Genomic DNA, 22,572 nt, shown 5'->3' with positions numbered 1-22,572 from the left:
CAAAGCTAGTACAAACAAAACAGGTGTGCTAACACTTATTACATGCATCATTTTCATCAGTCTCTGGGGGCAGTAGTTTACGCCATTATACGCTCCCATGTCATTTTTAGCCCTATGGAAATGCCAGTATGAATGGCATTTTCAGTTTTGGTATTTGGAAAAAGGTTTTTGCTTTAAATGCAGTGTTAACTTATTTTAGAACTAAAAATAAAAGTTTAGCTCACAGGGGAAGCAGATGACCATATGCTGCAAAGCTGAATACACTGGCTCCGGTTTAACTCTGATCCAAAGTTTTTTGTGGTGAATATTTTCTTGGTTCACTTCCTGCCTTTTAGTATTATCAGTCATGGACCAGCGTCCCCAGACCCTGGATCTCAAATTGATTTAAGTTGTGTGGGATCATCTGGATAGACAAGGGAACAAGTAGCAGCCAGCATCTAAAGAGAAGCTTTATATCTCCTTTAACAAACCTGGAGTGCTACTTAAAAAATGACAAGAAAGCTGGCATAGGAGAGTTCAGACTGAAGTGAAGAATAAAGATGCTCATACCAAGCGAATTGGGATTGTACAAACTATACTTTTGCTATCAACGCTGTATTTCCATTGATGTTTGCATTGTGTTTGTGTCAATAAACTGCTGCACCTATTTCACATTTTACTAGCAAAACCAAAACATGCCTCGCCTACTTCCATACATTTACTTCCTTAAAAAATACTAATGCATCACGCAGAGGTTTTAGTTATAGTTAATCGGAGCATAGTGAAACAAAAGAAGTACTATCACAAAAAGTATCTGCCCTCCCTCCCCTCCGCTCAAAAAACAACAACAACAACAAACAAACAAAAACATTGTGTTATTCACTGAATGAACTGAGGGCTGCATCAGGTCCAATAGACCGTACCTAACAGTAGAGGGCGTCAACCTACGGATCTTTCTTCCCGTTAGCCCGTAAAGCTGCAATAACCAAGCCTTGACATTGCAAAGATGGAGGCTGTTATAGTTTAGACCAGGATATACAGAAAGCACAAACTGCGAGTTTCAGAGCTCTGTTATGACAACATTTCCAGCTGGTCAAGGTAAATGGAAAAAAGTAGCTGAGCTACCCGCTCAGTAAACATTAGCGTCCTTGCAAAGTTGGATAGTTAGCTAGCACAAATGACAGCCAGCTCATCTAGCTAATGTCAACGAATAGGCTAGCGTAGTGAGCATTAGCTGAGCTAGCTAGCAACATCGGATCTACTGCAGTGTAGTTTGGGATAATCAATAAGTTATCGCAAGCGGTTTTTATTACCGTTAGTTTCTTGACTTGTTCATAGAAACAACCCAGTCGTTAATTTCAGATAATGTCATCTACAATATGAGGAAGATGTTTTGGTGTCAATGCTAGCCATCGTTAGCAATCTGCTCGTTTTCAGAACCGTTTCCTGGTTATTCCTCGGCTTGTTATTACCGAGCCGAAGTGTAGGGCACAAATGTTTCGTTCCTGGTGTTAGTTTAAGGCTTCAGTGCAAAACAAAACCCGCATTCAACCTTTGCAATGCTGGCCGTAATACTTTTTGTTTTCTCTTAACGGAGAGAACGTAACATTAGCCAAAACATGACATATCTAGGCTGTTTGGATCATTTTTCCTGTCACGGCACATATCAAGAAGTACGACAACAGACTCCTTATAAGGTTTTGCTGCACTCTTCTTTTTTTTTTTTAATGAACTAACCCGCAGTTAATCCACACTCATTTTACTTTCGCTAATACGTGTTTTGTTGTAGCTAACAAAACATTTAATTACAAATTCCAAAATGTGTGAACTACGCATTTTCATTGGTTGGTCAACTTGTTTGACAAACCAGTCAAACAAGTTAAAGCTGAAAAACTGCTGTGGTGGTCAAGACCTAAACATCACTGAAAGAGGTGTGACCATTTGGCTGTTTGCAGTGTAACAGCAGTTCACAAGTAGCACGACTGTAGCCACGGTGGTATTATAGTTTGGACAAGTAGCCGATTGGTAGTGTGCCCAACTTTCCGTATTAAGCTGCCCTCTGGATTTGTGTGTCTGCAGGTGGAGGCAGGAGGTGTGAGTAGAGTGCAGTAGACATCAGCAGCATGTACTCCGAGTGGCGCTCGTTGCAGTTGGTGGTGCAGAGTGACCAGGGCCACCTCAGTGTTTTGCACACCTATCCCCCAAGTGTGGGCACAGAGGTGGCAAATGCTGTGGTCAAACCTCTGGGCACAGCTGTAAGCCCAGTTGCCACAGAGAACATCCTCAAAACAGACAAAGAGGTAAGAACAAGGTCCACCACGAGCATGTCATTTTAATGCTTTGGCAGTCTGCCGGCCTACATCATTATCACTGTGACATTTTAACTCCAGTTACCAGAGCTAAGTAAACACATGAGTACTTTTGGTGGTATCAGTGTGCTGTTTTTTTTTGCTGATGATTATTTACGTAGAAAAATAGAAATTAGAACGTACTGTGGTCCATATATTTTTGTATGTGTGGCTCTTTAGGAGAGTGTAGGAAAAACTGGTCTAAGATTATCCGTGAAAAGTGTAGTACATAATAATAAAATAATTATGGGGTTTGGGTCACCATATTTAAAATAAAGGTTCTAAATACATTTTTATATCATTTTCAGAATCTGGACTCCCTCTTTTTGTTTTCTTCATCTTCCACTTTCATTCTGTTGCTGATGTTGCTGCACAGTGCTCAGTTAGGGTGTCACATGTTGTTGAGTCAGGACTATCTGTTCTTTAGCTACTCTTGCATATGCAGGCCTGACTGATAGAGTGCTGCTTAGATGGTTTCTTCTATCTGTTGCTTCTATCAAATGGTTGATGTTTTTGAACACATTAAGTGCTCATTATGCAAGAAATGAGAAGAAAATACTCTGCAAATAATAGTTTTTATGTTACAAACCACCAAAACACACACAATTAATCCTGTAATGTACAGTATTAGTGACACCTTAAGCTTTTGTGTAGGCTCTAGACACAACTTGACACGGGCCAATTTAAACAGTTAGCTATAAATGTAAACCAGATACAGCTCTGATCTCTTTCTTTGCACTTGCTCACCACTGTGAGCAAGTTAATGGCAGAGCTCACAGTAAAGCAGCTGCTTCAATTAATGATGTGACAGCATGTGTCAGGAAGTGATGCGAGTGGAGCTGCGTTGGGTTAAAAATACATCAGCATTACTCAGGTGCACCATGCATGTGAAGTGCTGCTGTTGCTTTGAATGCTGCTTCTTGCTGAGGATAGAGCATGGATAGGAATACTTAGCCATACTGACCTCTGCAGGATTCTTACACAAAACCATTGTGGGAAATTATGCAAAATATCACTGGAAATTGAGAGCACCTAAACTGTCATGTAATCTAGGCTCTTTTTAGTTGCTAAGTATGAAGGTTTATGTTGGGTGGGAGCGGGGGCATATTTTGATTGTATTTGTAGGATACAAGGAGCTTTTCTAAACTTCTTTTTGTTACTCAATTGATATGGTGCACACTAAAAGGTGCATTACTATTTTAAAAACTGTTGCCATGCTTCCTCTTTCATTAGAATTGAGTGATGTAGCTTCTCTGCAAATATAAGATAATTACTTATAATAAAATATCTAACAATGGTTTGGTTCCCAGGTGAAATGGACTATGGAGGTCCTCTGTTATGGCCTGACCCTCCCCTTAGAGGGGGACACTGTCAAGCTGTGTGTGGACGTGTACACAGACTGGATGATGGCCCTGGTGTCGCCTAGGGACTCGATGCCTCAGCCTGTGGTGAAGGAGCCCAACATGTATGTCCAGACTATTCTAAAGCATCTTTACAACGTCTTTGTACCAAGGTATGTCTAAAAACTTTATTTCCCATTAGCTTGAATTTAAAGATGAATGCCTTTTCACTGAAATCTTTGACTGCTTATATTGCTTTCATGTTCCCTCATTTCAAACAAGCTGTTTCTCCCTCCAGGCCTGAGCAGCATAGTCTGAACCACATCAGGCTTTGCCAGCAGGTTCTGACTGCAGTCCAGAAGCTGGCACGAGAGTCCGTTTCCATGGTGAGAGAAACCTGGGAGGTGCTGCTGCTCTTCCTTCTTCGCATCAATGACACCTTGCTCGCACCGCCCACAGTTGGAGGTAAACACCCCCTTGCTTTCCTAAAATCTTCCTTCGTTATCTACTAGGTTATTATTTGTGATGATTAGTTATAATAACCCTCTGTTTTTCCCTTCTTTTAGTGGGGGTAGCCGAGAAACTGGCAGAGAAACTGATGGCAGTGTTGTTTGAGGTATGGCTGCTGGCGTGTGCCCGCTGCTTTCCCACGCCGCCATATTGGAAGACAGCAAAGGAGATGCTGGCCAATTGGAGACATCATCCTCCTGTTGTAGAGCAGTGGAGCAGAGTAGCCTGTGCTTTGACCTCCAGGTTAGATTGGATTCAGTTCAACTTTTTGTGTTTTCAGTGCTACAAGATTTTCTTAGAATTTTGATGTATGTGAAGTTTTAGAATGTTACTTCTGCATGCAGACTGGGGAAGAAAGCCACATATTTGTAGTTAGGTCCACAGGTTGCTGGACAGTGACAGTTTTTGTAATTTTGCCCCTTCCCACCACTACAGTGGATTTTAAATCAAATAATCAAAATGAGATTGTTTGCAGACTTTCAGCGGTTATTCAGGGAGTTTGACAAAACTATTGCATTAACTTTTTAGGATTTACAGCCATTTTTAGACATGCCTCTCATTTTCAGAGGCTCAAAAGTAATTGGACAATTGACAAGTAGTTTCATAGCCTGGTGATTCTCTGCGACTCTGCTCAGATTCTACTAAATGCTACAAAACAGATGAGACAGCATTTCACAGTGCAGTTGGATAAAGACTCAAAGGAAACTGAAAAAGCAACTGAAGAAATTTGCAAGGCAAAGAAATGAGATATTCTTCAATGGAGAAGGCAGTCTCTCCATCTCAGACCAATAGAGCATGCTTTGCAGTTACTGAAGGCAAAGAAATTCACAAACAAGCAGCAACTGAAAGTGGCTGCATTAAAAGCCCAGTAGAACATCTCAAGGGATGAAATGTGGTTTGGTTTTTCGAGGTCTCTGTTAATGCAGTCTGTGTATTCCTGTCTCATTTCTTGGTTTCAGACTTCTGCGGTTTACTCATGGACCATCCTTCCCACCTTTTAAAGTTCCCGATGAGGATGCCAATTTGATTCCTTTAGAGATGGACAATGATTGCGTGGCCCAGACGTGGTACCGCTTTCTACACATGCTCAGGTGCATATTGCCTCAACTGCCTTTGCTTGAAAAAGAGATGTTCTTTCCTCTTCCTAACTGACATACATGGCCTTTTTTTGTTTGTTTTATTTAAGGGGAAGTTGAAGTTGCCTATCTGCTCCAGTTCAAGTCTATTTAACTACATCCAGACTTTCATGTCTGGCTCTTTTTAATGTTATTTCATTTGTTGTTCCCTCCTTTATTTCCTTTTACTTCCTTCTTCTAACCAACCTTATGTCACATTTATTCAAGAAAGATTTAGCAACACTTTTTAACACTTGGCTTAATCCATTATTATGTTTGCTTTCCTGTTTGTTTCCAGCAACCCAGTGGATCTGAGCAACCCCGCAGTAGTAAGCACCACTCCAAAGTTTCAGGAACAGTTTCTCAACTCGAGCGGCATACCCCATGAAGTGGTGCTGCATCCATGTTTAAAACAACTACCCCAGATCTTCTTCAGGGCCATGAGGGGTGTCAGCTGCTTAGTGGATGCCTTCTTGGGTAAGAGGAATCCTGAGTTAAGATGAAAAGCTCAGTTGAGTGATATTTAAGACGTTCAAAATGAAGCAGAGGATATAATTAAAGGATGAATGATAAACCAACTTTAGCTTGGAGACCATTTTTGCAATCAGTGATTTAATGGCTTATGTTTAAGAAATATGTTGTTCCTGCTTTTGTGGCAGCTACCTGCTTTAGGAATTTATCCCCACATATTATTGTTGCCAGAAATGATTTGAGGAACTGCTGCAAAGAAGTGTTACTCTGACAGAAATGTAAGCAGCTGGTTTTTATTGTGATCTATCAGCCAGGTCGCTCTTAATTCAATTTCATCCTGTAATCGTAATCTATAGAATCTTGTCTTTAACAAACAGTAAAGCCAAACACTTCTGATGGGTTTTGTAGCATAGATGAAAATTTGTGTTATTTGTAATTTATAGAAAAGAAAAAGGTTTAAAATAAATTTATTTTGCCAGTGTTGTTCTCTTACTACCTCTGAGTAATCTCAAGATGGAGGATGTCAGTCAGTAATACCTGTTTAAAGATTTCAATAGAAACATACCCGTGTGTATTTTTCTCTTTACACTGTAGGTGTCTCTGTTGAAAAGAAAGCTGTACGGGAGAGGGTGTTCACTTTTTGTCCAGTGCCGCTCTCTCATGGTACAGACATCAGCTGATACATGATATAATGTTCTGGGCATGTTAGTGGATTGGTCCATTCACTGTTGGTGATGATACTCAGACTCACAAGTGATATATGTCAGATATTCAGACTAAACTACAAGATCATCAGGGGGACTCCTGCAGGCATGAAAATGGAAAATCAAAATGGAAATCAGTGATTGGTGATTTGTATCTAACCATTGTCTTGCATGTCTGTGAATCAATGCTGTCTATGATCAACTCACATACTGTCTTAAATAATACTGTAAATGGAAAACGGCTTCAACATGATTATATTTACCCAAAACATGTTCTGTTCCCTGGGGGGAAAACAATGGTTGCTGATTTATTTATTTATTTTTCGCTGCCAGGCTAATCAGATGACACCCCCACCACCCCCAGATATCTGAGGAAAATCGGACTATTATACCCCGACTCATTTTACTTTTCTGTCACCAGGCATATCACGTCCCAGGGCTGACAGTGCCCCGCCCACTCCAGTCAACAGAATTAGCATGTCGCCGCCGCCCTCAATCACCAACACCACGCCTCCTCATAGCCGCAAGCAGCGCCACACGGTGGTCACCAAAACTACAAGCAAGAGTTCAGCTGTAAGTTCTGTAACTGCTACACAGATGGAGAACAATAAGTGTAACTGTTAGATGTTTAGATCTTAGTCTTCTGTTGGTCTGCAGACAGAAAAGAGTTAATACTTGAATTTGACACATTATTCTTTCCATGCTGAAGCTGCACTATCTAGAATTTGTAGGCAGTATTTCAGTACACTTGTCCAAATCTTGTGATCTTTTAGTTGAACTAGTCAAGCTGTTTTCAGCCTATTGAGATATCTTCTTCTATTCCCACCGCACCCTGTAGGGCACTGGTGGTCAGCCAAACAAAGCATCACAGCAGCAACAGCAGCAGCAGCAGCAGCAGCAGCAGACTTCGTCCTCCCCAACCCTTCTTTCCAGCCCCAACCAGAGCAGTTGGGAGTCTCGGCCCCTGCCAGCCCCAGCACGACCGAAGGTCAACAGCATCCTCAACCTGTTTGGCCAGTGGCTTTTCGACGCTGCTCTCGTCCACTGTAAGCTCCACAGCGGCCTCAGCCGAGACCCCAGCATGACGGGTAAGAAGCGAATCGACGTCTCACACTGCTTAAAATTATGCATGGGCAAGTCGGTGTTCATAAGTATGTGTTCATATGGAGTTATGTGTTTTTTGGTCTTTATTTTATTTTTTTTTTTATTTAATTTTTTGAAAAATTTGTACTCTGTGTTGTTGGGATATCCTTTTTGTTTTTTCACCATTTTCTCTGAAACTCTGTTGGGCCTTTCTGTGTGTGGAGGGCTTGGTTAGAAGTGGCCTCGTATGAGATTTCCATCTGACTCTAAACCATTTGCATCTACCAACAATTTAGACCTGGCTCAAACTACATATAGGCTTTAACCCTATCCTAAGGAATTCATGCAGTCATTTAATTGGTAAAATCCTCACTGGCAGCGGAGCTAAGAGTTAATGACAGCACACACACTTTTTAGCGTTTGCAATTGGCCCTCTTTGGCTCTTCTCACATTTCTCTTTTTGGTGTAGTGTCCTGCACGTGTCTATCATGTCTGATGTAAGAAATCTGTAATGGTCAGAAGTCATGAACAAAAAAGAAAAACCACGCAATTCATGCCTGATATGAATTGATCCCAAAATATTGGATCTGCTTTGATTTTTTTTCTCTCTCCACTATTTCTGTTATCTTGCAGCCTCTTTTATCCAAATTCTCCTTTCTTATAAATCTTGTAAGTAGGAATGGCAGCTTTTTTTTTCCCTCACTTGATTTGCGTTTCTTGACAAAATCTTCCTGCTTTTGAGTTGAGTTCCTCATGGTCATCGTCATCATCACCATCGTTTTCTGTTCCAACTCCTCGCCATATATAAAAGTTCACCAGCGTTCTTTCAGCGTTTCTCCAGAGGTTGATGGAATGGGTTTCACCAAACTGACCACTTGTCTCGACATTAACGTTGCCAGTTTGTGACAGTACCACCCCATTTAAGTTGCCATTTTCTTTTTCCTTTGAGTCACGCTAATCCTTACTATTGTGTTTCAGACTCCCCTCGAGTTTAGCATTGTTTCTTGTATTTTCTTTTTGATGTTGTCAGTTCACTTCAGTTTTGAATTATGTTTTTTTTTTTTTTTTTATTGGTTTAGTGCCTCAATGCATGAAGTGAATGTGACAGTCATATGATTGCAGCATTGAGGGATGCTGACACAGGGATTTTGCTTTATGTTCCTGCAGTGAACGCCTGACACTTTTTTAGTGCGAGCACACTACAACTTATTCATGCTTTGTGCTGGTGATAGGCGGAACTTCTATGGCAAACTCTTTGTGTCAGAGTTCCCTTTATTGAATGCTTTTATTAAAGGATGTGAGTGTGTGTTTGCAGTTAATAAAGCCCTTCCTTTCTCTTGTTGTGATAGTGAGTAAATATCTGCTTTTTGTTGCTTTTATGTTTTTGAATTTTTACTGTTAACTTTTTGTTCTAGTGTGCATATAGTATATTTTTGTCTGCGTTTGCCTGTTTTGTCATACATGCATGAAAACTGCAAAAAGGACTGCAATGCAATTCAGGGTCCTTTCATTCTTTTTTTTTTTTTTTTTCACACTTTGTACAGCGATAGCCACTCAAGTGTCCTTGGAGCTGAGGAGGAAGGGTTCCCAAATGTCCACTGACTCCATGGTGAACAACCCAATGTTTGATGCCAATGAGTTCCCAGAGAGCTATGAAGCAGGACGGGCTGAGGCCTGTGGGACTCTGTGTCGCATCTTTTGTAGCAAAAAAACTGGAGAGGAGATTCTACCAGTTTACCTGTCGAGGTATATACTTTTTTGGGCCAAATTAAACAGGTTTTATTGCCATCTTCTTAAAAGTAGGAAAGAAAATGATATGCTTTTCTTATTTCCTTTTCTGCAGGTTCTATATGGTCCTGATTCAGGGTCTGCAGATTTCTGATTTCATCTGTAGACCAGTTTTGGCTTCTATCATTCTCAACTCTTCCTCTCTCTTCTGTACTGACCTAAAGGGCATCAATGTGGTGGTGCCCTACTTCATAGCTGCGCTGGAGACCATTGTGCCAGACAGGTTAGACTGGTAGTTTACTTTCATTTGAGACCAGTTGCTAACGGATTTGCATGTAATTTGTTTTTACTCGGTCATGTAAATGTTAGAAATCAATTATATTACTTAAAGTTTGTCTCTATTGTTTTTGTTAGGGAACTGTCAAAATTTAAGATGTATGTAAATCCTACTGATCTGAGGAGAGCCTCCATCAACATCCTGCTTGCTATGCTCCCACTGCCACATCACTTTGGCAACATCAAATCAGAGGTAATGACTTTGGCGATGTTTATCTTTAAGCTGATAGTAACAGTCTTGCTTACTGCTGCGATGCCATGGATTTCCTGTGTATTATACACACATTGGTGGCTCTTTCTTCAAATATTGAACTCTTTAAAACCTGTTGATGATTACATAACCATAAAACAAGCCCTGAAACATTTTCTTGTTGTAGAGTTTTCAGATAAGCCAGGTTGCTAACCACACTGACTCTGTGTTCTTTAGGTTCTGTTGGAGGGCAAATTCAACGAGGAAGATGGCTGGCCTCATGACCAGCCTGTGTCTTTCCTTTCACTGAGGCTGCGTCTTGTCAATGTCCTCATAGGAGCTCTGCAGACAGAGACTGACCCCACCAACACACAGCTCATACTGGGTATTTGCTGATAGCTTCATATATTTGCAGTTATTTTAACTCTGTATATTGTTTGTACTTTATGATTGTGTAAAATTGTTTTTTTTGTTTAATTATTATTTTTATCCCTTTTTTCAGGTGCAATGCTAAATATTGTTCAAGACTCAGCTTTACTAGAGTCCATAGGCGCCCAGACTGAAACAGTAAGCTTGTTTTCTGCTAATTAGTTAATGTTTACGGTGCTACAAGCTAGACTGGGCATTAAGAGTTCTGTGTTCTTCGGTGGCAGGGGAGCATAGATGGCAGCCACTCAACCCTGAGGAGTCAGAGTCACAGCCGTACGAACAGTGGCATCAGCTTCAACAGTGGAGGCAGCACGGAGGCCACCAGCCCAGACTCTGAACGCCCTGCACAGGCGCTGCTCCGTGACTATGGTAGGACATGCCGCTCCTGAACATACACTAATATTTTTGTGCTTAATGAATTAACACAATAATACTTTATTTGGTCAGATAGCAGGTTTGCTGAAGGATTATTTTTAATGATCCCTCGCTGATTTCTCATTAGATCATAAACACCTATCGACTCGTTTGTTTGTTTTTTATAGCTAACGTGGTTAAAGTGGTATGCAGAGTTAAGAAGCGTTGGGTAAAATATCTTTGTAGGTGATATAAAGTGTTTGCTGTGATGTTGTTTAAGAAGAGTTTGGCACTGGGGTGGGTGGAGTTACTGCTTTGATTTGCATTTTTTTTCCCCTAAATGATTGATTGCAACAATGTTGTCTAATCAAATGGAATTCAAATTTAGCATTTACTGTGCAGGGCTGAGTGATGTTTTGTTTTCATTTGATTGTTTTCTTTTTTGCACAAATTTATGTCTGTTTTCAGTGAACAGGAAGTTGTTTTCAGTGAACAGGAAGTTGTTTTCCAGCAGGAAACTGGGGGAAGGGATTGCAGGGTTCCTGTGAGACACAACTGTAGGACTATAACATTGTGTTGTGAGGCTTAGTACAGGAAAAGCAATACTTTAGAGTAGCTCATCTATTGTTATAAGTGCTGCAGCCATTTCAGTGTTATTTGGGTTTTCTAGTCAGTTTCTGTTCTGGTCCGTTCATTTCATTTCTTAACATTATCTCTTAAAAAAACACTTGACAGTGCAGAGTTCTTTGTAACAGAGGTCGTAGTAAAAAACGGAAATAAAGAAGATTGTTTTTGTGTCACAAACCTCACACAAGGGTTGTGTTGCTTCCACTTGTAAAAATTCTTTTCTGGGACAAAGGTGTCCAGATAGGTGGACTTTGCATTGTTGTGCAAACTCTGAGTCTTAGGATTCGCTGTTTTCAAAGTTTTTAGACCCTGTAAATAGTAGCTCAAACTAGGAAAGTCTTTTGTCAGATGAACTGGAATTTTCCTTCCACATACATATATTTAATGTAATTGGGTGATAAATGTTAAGTAATTCTTAAAACTTTCAGTGTTCCTCTGTTTTTAAAAAAAATCTCCTAATTATTTGTTAAAATAAAATTTGAAAATGCTATTTTGATGTGAAAATGCTAACATCACTCAGTTCTGTTCCTCAGCAGCTTATTTACTGCTGTCTCTTCTTTACTCTGCCCGTATTTTGCTCAGGATTGTGTGCTTTGCTGAATTCATTCACCTCTAATGCATGTTGCATGTTAATATGAAGCAATATCTGCTAACACCTGAGCAAATGTCTTTCTGTGTGACTTTCTAGCTTTGGTGCCTTAATCCTGCATTGCTCTATTCTTTGCAGTGTTTGGTATTTTGGGGTGTTATATGATCTAGCTCTTCCAGATACTGCGGCAGGCCTGCTGGTGCGCAGCATCCACCTGGTCACTCAGAGGCTCAACTCCCAGTGGAGGCAAGACATGAGCATTTCACTCGCTGCCCTGGAACTGCTGGCTGGGCTGGCCAAGGTAACTTGAACACCATAGAAGCTCAGTGTAAGAATGTGCAGTCATTACTAGCTGGACTAGCTAAGATAAAACTGTCGTCTTCCAGTACACCAATGTTACTCAGGCCTCAACAGCTTTAGTTACTGTGTTCTTTAAAAAAAAAGAATACTTAAAAAAAAATCACTTTAAAAAAAAAGAAGAAAAAAAAGAAGTGTTTGAAAGAGCTGTGTTCCAGGAACACGCTTAATAAAATGTCTGGGCCTATTGTGGGGGCAAGCGAAACCAGCTGGGTGTAGGGCGTTACTGGAATTGGTCAACATTGGCCTACTACAGATAAAATACCGATAGTTATTACACCCCATTCCCAAATGACACAGTGCAGTTTCACAGAGGACTTGTGATACATTTGGGTGTTTTTTGCCACCTTCAGTCAGTTAATTTCCTAGCTCAGACTAAGGGAGTTGCCCTCACATTGTACCACAGATTACTGTAAACAGAGTTTCTCTAACTTGTAATGACTGCGGACTCTGTTTACAATCACACTGCCACAATGCATGAGCAATTAATATGTCAATATTCTACTTGATACACAATTCTGAGTTTACAAAAGACAATATTCTTGTCTTTTTGCACCACCCACTTTCATTGTTGCACTTTTCTATTGCACTGTTGTGTCTCCACTGTCTTGTGCTTGTATCGTATCGTTCTGTTCTATCTGGTGTTGCACTGTTTTTGCTTTGTTTTGCCTTTTTTTCCCTTTTTTTTGCGATTTTGCAATTTTTTCGCACACTTGCACTTTATGTAGTCATGTGTACTGCTTCACTGTGTACTGTACCACTGCACACGGTTTAAACAACAGTAAAGCCACTTGACTACTAATCAAATGTTGTCATTTTGAAGAAAAAATAGGCAACATTTTTAAACATAATTTTTTCACAGTTGCATCAAACAAACCGCTTTTAAAATTTATCTAATATAGAAGATTTTTTTTCTGTGTTTTTGTGTGTCTTAATCAGGTGAAGGTGGGGGTCGACTCTGCAGACCGTAAACGCGCTGTCAGCTCGATATGTGGTTACATTGTGTTCCAGTGTAGCCGTCCAGCTCCTCTTCAATCCAGAGACCTCCACTCCATGATTGTAGCTGCCTTCCAGTTTCTGTGTGTGTGGCTCACAGAACACCCTGACATGTTAGATGAGAAAGTAAGTCTGAAGACTTTTTCCCCTCTCTCTTTCATGTATGTCGGTAGGTAAGAGAAAATCAATAAATTGTTTTGTATTTTCTTTTGCTCCAGGACTGTTTGGTTGAGGTTTTGGAAATTGTGGAGTTGGGAATCTCAGGCAGTAAGTCCCGTCAGGAGCAAGAGGTTCGACATAAAGGGGAGAAGGAGCACAACCCGGCTTCCATGAGAGTGAAGGATGCTGCTGAGGCAACTTTGTCCTGGTGAGACTAAAGCCCCTTTTTTCATTAGTACCTACTCCGGTCAGCTCGCCATGCTTTTCAGGGTTTTCCATTTGGTCATAGTACCTGGTGCCAGGTACTTTATTTAGCACCTACTCCGCCGGGCTTCCAAGCGATCGTATCCAAAAATGTGACATCAACAGACTGCATGCCACCAGTCAGTAGCATCTCTCGATGAGTCACGAGAGAGTCTCATTCAGGAAAATCCAAACCAGGCAACGAGGGAACCGCTACAAAAACACAACGCTGTGGTCCCCAAATCTGACAAAAAAGCCACAGACCGAGCACCGGGTATATCGTTGCCTCGATGCCCAGCTTTGCTGTAGCATTCATGTTGCATACTAATTACGCCACGGGATGCTCGGCTGCGTTGCTATAACCAGGACCAGGCACATTAGGTGGTATTGGATTGTAATGGAAAGGGAGTCCGGTCAAGCCAATCGGACTAGGTACTAATGGAAAAAAGGCTTAAGCTCCATTGGCTGTTCAAACACTTTGCATTGTAAAATGGTTACGTTATCATTTCATCACCTGTATAAGTCTTGTGATGTGACCAGCAGTCTGCAGCAAGCACTAGATTTCCTGCTGTGGGGTCTCCTTATCTTTAAACTTAAACACTTGTATTGCACCTTGGATTTTTGATAAGCTAGTAAAAGTATGTCTACTGTAAATTGTCCTTTGTTTGCTAGATAGGCTAGACGGATTGATATCACCTCCAGTGGCAGTCAATCACACAATAAAGCTATATATCACTTAAATTTAGCTACCTGTGACAAAGCACAGCCACAAAGTCAGCCACAGCCACAGACCGAGAATCTCAGCTGCACACAAAAACAGCTGCGCAATGACTAAACTCTTCCTGTTTATAAATGTCTATCAGAACTGGGTCCAAAAATGGAGTTTACTGAACAGTTTATAGCAAAGTGTAAATAAAATCGCACTATTTTGCCCCAGATACTCATCCAGCAAACCTCTCAGCTGTGAGGGGAAACTCCCCACTCAGCATAGCCGTGGGTTGCAACTTGGCCAGTCAGCCAGCGAAATTCACCCCCATAGTGATGCTGATGACTTTTCCGTCATTAGTCTTGGTGATAACACTGAAATGGATTGTGACTGATTCTTATAAACCAAGTAGGGTTTTTCTTCAAAACCTTTTATGACTGTGCAAAAGTGTTGTTGCTTCTGTTGTTTATTTTTCTGCTTCCTCAGTATCGTAGCTGTCCCACTTTTTCTGCTGAACCTTCATATACATGACTCTTGGATAGTGAAATATGTTGCATTCATTGACCCAGTTTGCTTGTATTTATGTTCTTTCTTATATTTGTGTTTCCCTGGTGCTCCCCAGTATCATGCAGGTGTTGGGGGCCTTCCCATCTCCCAGCGGACCTGCATCTACTTGCAGCCTGCTGAATGAAGATACTCTGATTCGCTATGCCAGACTCAGTGCCACAGGAGCCAGTAACTTCCGTTACTTTGTCCTCGACAACTCTGTCATCCTTGCAATGCTGGAGCAACCTCTTGGCAATGAGCAAAGTCAGTAGCTTATTGTCTCGCTTTTGATGTTTTTAGTTAATAAGTTTGAATGCTGGGAGAAAACAAAGTGTCTCGTATGCTTTTAATATGGGGCCGTCTTTGTCCTCACAGACCCCAGTCCTTCTGTGACAGTTTTGATTCGGGGAACGGCTGGTCGACATGCCTGGACCATGCAGCTCTTCCATCAACCGAGAGGGGCCAGGGCTAATCAGAGGGTGAGGTTGCACCCTAGATTAATACTAATTAAATTAACTAACTAATTAATTAAACACATTTTAAGATAACTTAGCTAAAACATATTTTAAAGTTGCACCATTTTGTCAAACTTGTAGCGCCACATCTGATAACACATCTCTGTTATATATCTGTTTTCTTCTCCCCTCCCGCAGCAGGTGTTTGTTCCTGAAGGCCGCCCAACACCCAACAATGACGTGGGGATTAAGTACAATGTGAAACAGAGGCCCTTCCCTGAGGAGGTGGATAAGATCCCTCTTGTCAAAGCTGATGTCAGTATCCCTGACCTGGATGACATTGTCAGTAAGGAGGTGAGAGATCAGCTTCCCGTCGAACCGTATAATTAAGCTTTTATCCACATTATGTCTGATAACACAAAAATTAAGTTATTCTCTTACAGGTATCGGGTAAACCATGATTTGTTATATCTTAAAGAGTATTGTTTGTTATTGCACAAACTCAGGTGTCTTGTATGGGCTGGGAGGAAGATTCGAGAGCTTCAGATTCACTGAACAGAATTTGTCCTCGTGTGAGTTGTTGAAAACAGGAGGGCTCATTGGGTGTTGTGTTAAATAGGTCAAATCATCTGGTTTAGTGGTGATCATTTTGTGTGGTTTCTCAATCCTTTGCGGTTTCTGTGTGAAGTTACTGGTGCCTCTCTAACACTGTCTCAACAAACTTTTATAGGGGCTGGAGAATGTAATCCAGTACAACAGCCCTTTAATAAACTAAAGGGCTGTTGTACTGGATTGCATTTGATGGTATGGGTGATCCATGATTAAATGTTTCCCATGGTTATAAAGTACAGATGACACTGTCATAACGTTTTCTCTCACCTTTGGGGGTCAGTATCTGTTTGGACTGTGAGGGTTCTGCTTCAATTCCTGTTGAGCTCATGCAGTCGACGACTGTTCACGAGGCCCACCCTACCCTGTTTTAAAGATGTCCCGTCCCCGTCTTTTCAGCTGGAAGTTCAGCACGACAAGCTTCGTAATCTGATGACCAAGCAGATAGAGTATGAGAACGCCTTGGAGCGACACAGTGAGGAAATCTGGAAGTCCACTCCTTTTCCTGACCCACAGACCGACTGCAAACCCCCTCCACCCTCACAGGAGTTCCAGACAGCACGTCTCTTCCTCTCCCACTTTGGCTTCTTGTCTCTGGAGGCACTTAAGGTCAGTTACTTTTTAATGTCAGATTACAAACTCTTTGATTGATCGGTATTAAATATACATGCTAATTGGTAGGTAGGTTTCCATTGTCTTTCTATTTAAAGCCTTTTTCAGATAAACGATGGGTTGGTTCTTTTTGTTCTTTCTACTGTTCCGTAAAAGTGGGGATCTTAATATTTCTCATCTTGTAACATTTATGCATCACTTTAAATACGGCACAAGTTTAAGTGTATGTTATCGCATTAATGGATAGTATAGATCTTGAGTTACTGAGCTAACATGAAGACATGTTTGCAAGAATGTGCTAAACTGCTGTACATGAAAGAAAGATGAAGTCTAAAAGCTCTTTAATTTGAAAAAAGGTCATATTAAAAATGTTGCCTATCTGATCCTGAAAAAATACTTAAATCTGTGAAATAAAATGTATTTGTTAGAATAATGTTTACATAACCATTCATAGGAACCCAACAACAGTCGTCTACCTCCTCACCTGATTGCTCTGGAGTCAACCTTGCCAGGATTTTTTGATGACATCAGCTACCTGGACCTGCTTCCCTGCCGACCTTTTGACACGGTCTTTATTTTCTATGTGAAACCTGGACAGAAAAGCAGTCATGAAGTAAGGGAATACAGATTGAATGATTATTGTTTACCTTTACAATGTACTGATGTTAACTTAGTTACTTCTTCCAGTTACTTATTTATTTACACACATAAAGAGGAACAGGAAGAAGAAACTCTTTCATTAACTTGTTCTTGTTGTTGGTGATCAGATCCTAAGGAATGTAGAGTCTTCGGCCAGCGTCCAGCCCCACTTCTTGGAGTTCCTGTTATCCTTGGGCTGGCCTGTGGACGTGGGACGCCACCCAGGCTGGACAGGACACTTGGACACCAGCTGGTCTGTGAATTACTGCTCTGATAGCAATGATGTACAAGCAGGTAAGACACTAAGATGGTCATCGCAATTGTTATTTATCTGTTTACATGTTATTCGTGGGAACTCAATGAGTCTTTGTTTGTTTTTCCAGAGGAAGCGGGTACACCGGAGGACACTGGTGGTTCGGTGTTCAACGGAGAGAAGAAAGTTTTGTACTATGCTGATGCTCTGACAGAAATCGCCTTTGTGGTTCCTTCTCTAACAGAAAACTCAGGTCAGTATTCACGATCTTCAATATGAATTCAAAGATACTGAAAGCCCCTGTGCTGGATTGGAGTTGCAATTTGCTCTCATTTGGCAGAGGAGTCTTCAGTGCACAGTGACTCCACGGTGGAGGCAGACACCAACTCAGAACTCATGCCCGGTATGCTCAAACAACCCAATCTCACACTGGAACTGTTCCCCAACCATTCTGAAAGCATGGAGTCCGCTAAAAAGGTAAAGTTTGGCTTCTGTGAGTATATGTGGTCTCTAATGTTTGATGTAATGCTTGATCAAACTGACTTATACCTGTTTTATCCAGCTGAGTCCTTTAGTGAAGGCAAAGAGGTCATCGACTGGAAAATCCTTCCCCCAACTGGGGCCTGAAACAAAGGCGTTTGTGGTCTGGGTGGAGCGCTTTGATGATATTGGTAGGTATAAAGTCTTTATTCGGCCCACCACCCCTCCTCTCATACTGTCATTTAAGACTAGCCCCTTCATAGATTATAGTCAGCCAGCAGGTTTATCCTCACAAAATATTTCAGTATAAAATACTTTATCTCTGTACTGTTAGATGTTGTCTGTAAGAAGGTGTTTGCCAAATTATCAATGTGCATGGAAGTCTTCATTTCTTTGTTTGTTTGTTTTTTTAGAGAACTTCCCTTTGACCGACCTTTTAGCGGAAACCAGCACGGGCTTGGAAGCTAGCATGAGCAACAGCACTTCCTGCAGGTATTCACAAGTTTATGCTCAATGCACTTGCCTGCCAGTATTAAAAAAAACATGTGGTTTCTGAATTGGTTTTGGTCAGGTGCAAAAAGGAAGAACAAAAAAAAAAAAAAAAAACAATGCTGCAAACCCAATGTGCAAAACAGGAAGTGCTGTGCAGTGGGCAAAAAAGAGGAACTGTGGCAGAGCAGTGACAGCAGTTGTCAAGTGCCTTGAAAGAAAAATGAATTAAAAGCCTTTTTGTAAACATTGCTCCTTTGTTCACCATCAGCAGAATTACACAGTTATTTAAATAGACAGAGTACTTGTATTTGAAATGTAGCTATCTTCTTATCCTATCTTTGCCTCCCTTGTCACTTTATTCATAATGTTGCAGGTCGGGGTTACTAGAAAAAGACGTTCCTTTGATCTTCATCCACCCTCTGAAGACGGGACTCTTCAGGATCCGCTTGCATGGTGCTGTGGGTAAATTTGGCATGGTGATTCCTCTGGTGGATGGCATGGTGGTCAGCCGCAGAGCTCTTGGTAATTGCTCATTTATCTTCCACTTAACTTGTTCATCCTTACCTTACCACACTTTAACTTTTCATGCATCACAAGGAATCATTTTCTCACTATTAATGCGCACGCATGAATATTGCACAATGGATGTTTTTACTTGGAAATGCACAGGAAATAAACTCCCATTTACAAAGTGTGTGCTGTTTCCCTCAGAAGTTCTGGTTTCTAATGTAAAAGTATTGCTCATCTGTGTCATCAAGTTGCATCATCAGGCTTTGAAAGAAACCATTTAAGGCATTTATTTATCTTTCCTGTGTTTGATGAATAAGTTTAACTTTGGGGGAAAATAAAAAAAAGTCTTACTCTGTTGAATGCGCTGGAACTCTTGGCCAGCAGATGGCACGGTTACGTGTTTTGGTTTTATCTGTGGCTCTACACTTTCACGCATAATAATCTAAATCCACGTAACTCACATTGGCTGTGTCGCGTGTGAATACTGATGAGCTTCTGTTTGTGTGTCTGCCTCTCAGGGTTTCTCGTGCGCCAAACGGTCATCAACGTATGCCGACGGAAGCGCCTGGAGAGCGACTTGTACAACCCTCCTCACGTGAGGCGGAAGCAGAAAATAACCGAAATTGTGCAGCGTTACCGCAACAAACAACTGGAGCCCGAGTTTTACACCTCGCTCTTCCATGAGGTGGGGGAGGGAAAGCCTCACCTCTAACCCTCCCCCCTCTCCCCCGTGTCCTGTCCTAACACTGGCACACAAGCGCACACAACAATACACACACACGCACACACCCTCTCTATTCTGTACTCATAAACCACCTACAACTGTGCTTGCACACACACACATGCACACACAGAATCTTTATATTTATACTGTATAATTTTGTTATTTATATGAATACATATATCAACACTGTTTGCCTTTGACTCTTAGATCAAAGTGTCAAAAACCATGCCAAGGTGGGAAAAAACAAACTACATTTCTGTGTTGCGGCTACTCACTGAAGATCTGAACGGCTGAAGTTCAACAGTGAACGTTGCTCCTCGTTTTTAGGTTCACGCTTTGTGGCAAAACAATTTCTGCTTGTCTTTAACCGCAATACAGTAGTTGCACTGTTGGCCTTTCTGAACTTGTAAAAAGTTTGTCTGTCGAACCTTGTAATATGAATGAACTTCAAGAGGTTTGGTAATACAGAGTTGTGTCCAAAATCCAGATCTGCTCATCTGTTTTTGTTTCTAACAGATTTATGGTTGGATTATTATTATTATCAATTTTTTTTGCCAAGGAGATAAACATCTTGTATCCACCTTAAAATGTCGTAAACACATATATATGTATATATAGCTTCAATGCAGGTAACTTAAAAGTTGACCCGTCATTGGATCTGACAACAGACTTCATCGACATTCACACACACACGCAGACACACAGCCTGCTTTAGTCTTCCTAGTGTGAACGCACACTTGGCCACCGCAGCAGCTGACTGAGCACATGAGACGTTTATAGTTTTGTATCGTTTTCTTTGGGCTTTTACTGTATGTAGATGTCATTTTTGACACTTGTGCTCTGTGCCAGGCCATCCCATTGCGCAACTGCCACTACATTTTGTGTGTGCGCGTGTGAGTGAGAGAGTGTGTGTGTACACAGCCACGTTTGCTTGTTCAGCCAGTCACTTGACACTACAAGGAGTCAGAGACCCCTAAAAGCCCAACACATTGCATTTAAGGTTGAATCCTGTCACTTTAAGATAATACAGTTTTGAAAATGCCACGATATATGTCGATCGCAACAATAGATTTAGTTTAGCCTTAATGCTTGGAAACACAATTTACTGATAGTGAGAGCGGCTACAGCGCTCCTGGAGTTTGCGCTTGTTGTTTTCAGGCCTAATTTGAAATCACCATATTTTTAAGGTTGCAAGTATCTCATTATGAAGCCGAACCAGAGCACAGTTTTTAAGTGTCTCGCTCCTCCAAACAAAATCTATGTGATAGATTCAGAGGCCAAAATACTTGATGTAGCTAACAGGATTATGTGACTTTATTTTGGCTGATCAAAGCTGTATTTTCTTTCTTTTTCTCCTTTTCTTTTCTTTGGAAATGTAAACCCAGGAAGAGATAATATTTAACATGTCAGTTATCTTCAGTTTGGATTGCAGAAATGTGCACTTTTGCCTTCACAAATGTTATGATAATTTAAAAAAAACAAAACAATTTCACTATTATTTTTCTCACTGTACTTTTGGTTTTAATTCAAGCCCTCTCACTGTCTGCCTGTAACAATGTGAATTTATTTATCACAGAGATGGAGCAGGGCAAACACCTCTAGTTTCTTTTGTTATATTGGAAAGTCTTAATGCACTGAGCACATTTTTATGTTCATTTTATGTTTATTTTCTATTCTCTTTGGTTACCTTACATGTCCTCTTTTGTACTTTTGTGCATTTTTGGAAGAAAAACCCTGCTGAAGGAAGAGTTTTATCTTGTGAAATATGAATGAAGAGGACGCGTTGTGGAGTTTTTAAACCTGTCGTGTCTAATTGTGACTCACTTTTTATGACAGTGCTGTATGCACATGCCTTTTTCGGAAGGAAAGTACATTAAATACGCTTCAAAGAAACTACATACAATGAGTCACACGTTGTATCCTGTTAGTCCTCTGAGGTTTGATCATATTTAAGGATTTGCCATGTACAGAAGCAGAGGATAATATGTAAATATGTGATAGATCAAGGCATTTACAAGTTGTCTGTTGCATTCCTCATCTGAGATGGCAGAAAAAAAGATATGTATGTATGCATTTTTTTGTGTGTGGGAGGAACGCAATGGGTATTGAATGTAACATGCATCAATTAAAACTATTATTGACATTTTAATTTCCTTCCATTCATAATGTTTGACTTTTTCTTCACAGGTCTATTTCCTCTTAATGATTTTTACATCTATTCAGTGAGTTTCTTTCTAAAAGCAGATGTGTTTAGAACCTGTCAGATTAATTAGAATATTAACTGTGAATATTTGCACCGCCTGCAGAGTGAACCTGCCCTCTGGCGTGGACTGGGTCAGTCTGACTGCAAAGATATTTGAGGGATATTATTTGTAACCCAAGGCTGAGATAGTGACAGCCAATAAGCCTGTATGCCCTCAAGCTATATTAAAATATTTATGTTCTACAACTGAAAAAAACAAAAAAAGGATTTGGTTAACAATATTGATAAATCCAGATTATGAAAAATAGTCTAGGGCTCTGGGCACAGGGTTTGAACCTTTAATTCTCAGCAAGGTAAATGGAGGATTACCATTTGAATTTGTATTGCATCAAAATACACACCTTTCGTGACCACGTGTTAAAAAAATAAAAAGGCAAACGTTAGGATTTGCTGGGGAAATCAATCATGATATTAAGAAGTAAACTTTTCTTGTATCAGAGCTTGTAGACTCTTCCTGAAGTCCCCTTGCCCATCCCGGACTTGATAGTTGTACTTTTGCCTGCAACCACTTGAGGGCGCGTTTCTCTTATTAACGCTCGCTGAGACCCCGCGTGGGGTGACAGGCAGGGGGCCTAAATGAGCATTGTTATGGTAAATATTTGACATCAATGAAAGTCAAGACCTTTAATTAAGGTTTTAGGATTACTGTCATATTTCGAATGGTTTTGTCTTTCTCACAAGTTGTATGTGTTTAGCTCACTAGTATCGTATTTGACTAAGAAGGA

At 40.7% G+C, this 22,572-nt stretch overlaps 1 protein-coding gene across 6 annotated transcripts; it reads left to right on the top strand.

Annotated features, from left to right (window-relative positions):
- The first annotated feature begins 929 nt into the window (after positions 1–929).
- ralgapb (Ral GTPase activating protein non-catalytic subunit beta) lies at positions 930–21,738 on the top strand. Of its 6 annotated transcripts, none has more exons than XM_039604383.1 (32): positions 930–1,077; positions 2,059–2,279; positions 3,638–3,840; positions 3,966–4,132; positions 4,234–4,420; positions 5,137–5,268; positions 5,591–5,769; positions 6,358–6,426; positions 6,889–7,040; positions 7,306–7,555; positions 9,095–9,296; positions 9,394–9,561; positions 9,693–9,807; positions 10,042–10,189; positions 10,307–10,371; positions 10,458–10,602; positions 11,983–12,104; positions 13,100–13,282; positions 13,375–13,523; positions 14,887–15,074; positions 15,186–15,289; positions 15,467–15,619; positions 15,772–15,837; positions 16,274–16,483; positions 16,941–17,099; positions 17,254–17,419; positions 17,509–17,631; positions 17,719–17,855; positions 17,941–18,049; positions 18,272–18,350; positions 18,724–18,872; positions 19,379–21,738. In XM_039604383.1, exons 2-32 carry the CDS (start codon positions 2,103–2,105, stop codon positions 19,570–19,572), a joined length of 4,650 nt encoding a protein of 1,549 aa, XP_039460317.1. In that variant the 5' UTR covers positions 930–1,077; positions 2,059–2,102; the 3' UTR covers positions 19,573–21,738. The 6 variants fall into 6 exon arrangements, with proteins under 6 accessions (XP_039460317.1, XP_039460316.1, XP_031591951.1 ...); XM_039604382.1 differs by having other exon boundaries at positions 15,464–15,619; XM_031736091.2 differs by lacking the exon at positions 6,358–6,426 and having other exon boundaries at positions 15,464–15,619.
- Positions 21,739–22,572: the final 834 nt, after the last annotated feature.

The sequence above is a fragment of the Oreochromis aureus genome, linkage group 20 (genome assembly GCF_013358895.1).
Source record: "Oreochromis aureus strain Israel breed Guangdong linkage group 20, ZZ_aureus, whole genome shotgun sequence".
NCBI lineage: Eukaryota > Metazoa > Chordata > Actinopteri > Cichliformes > Cichlidae > Oreochromis > Oreochromis aureus.
This window is presented reverse-complemented; position numbering and strand designations above follow the sequence as displayed.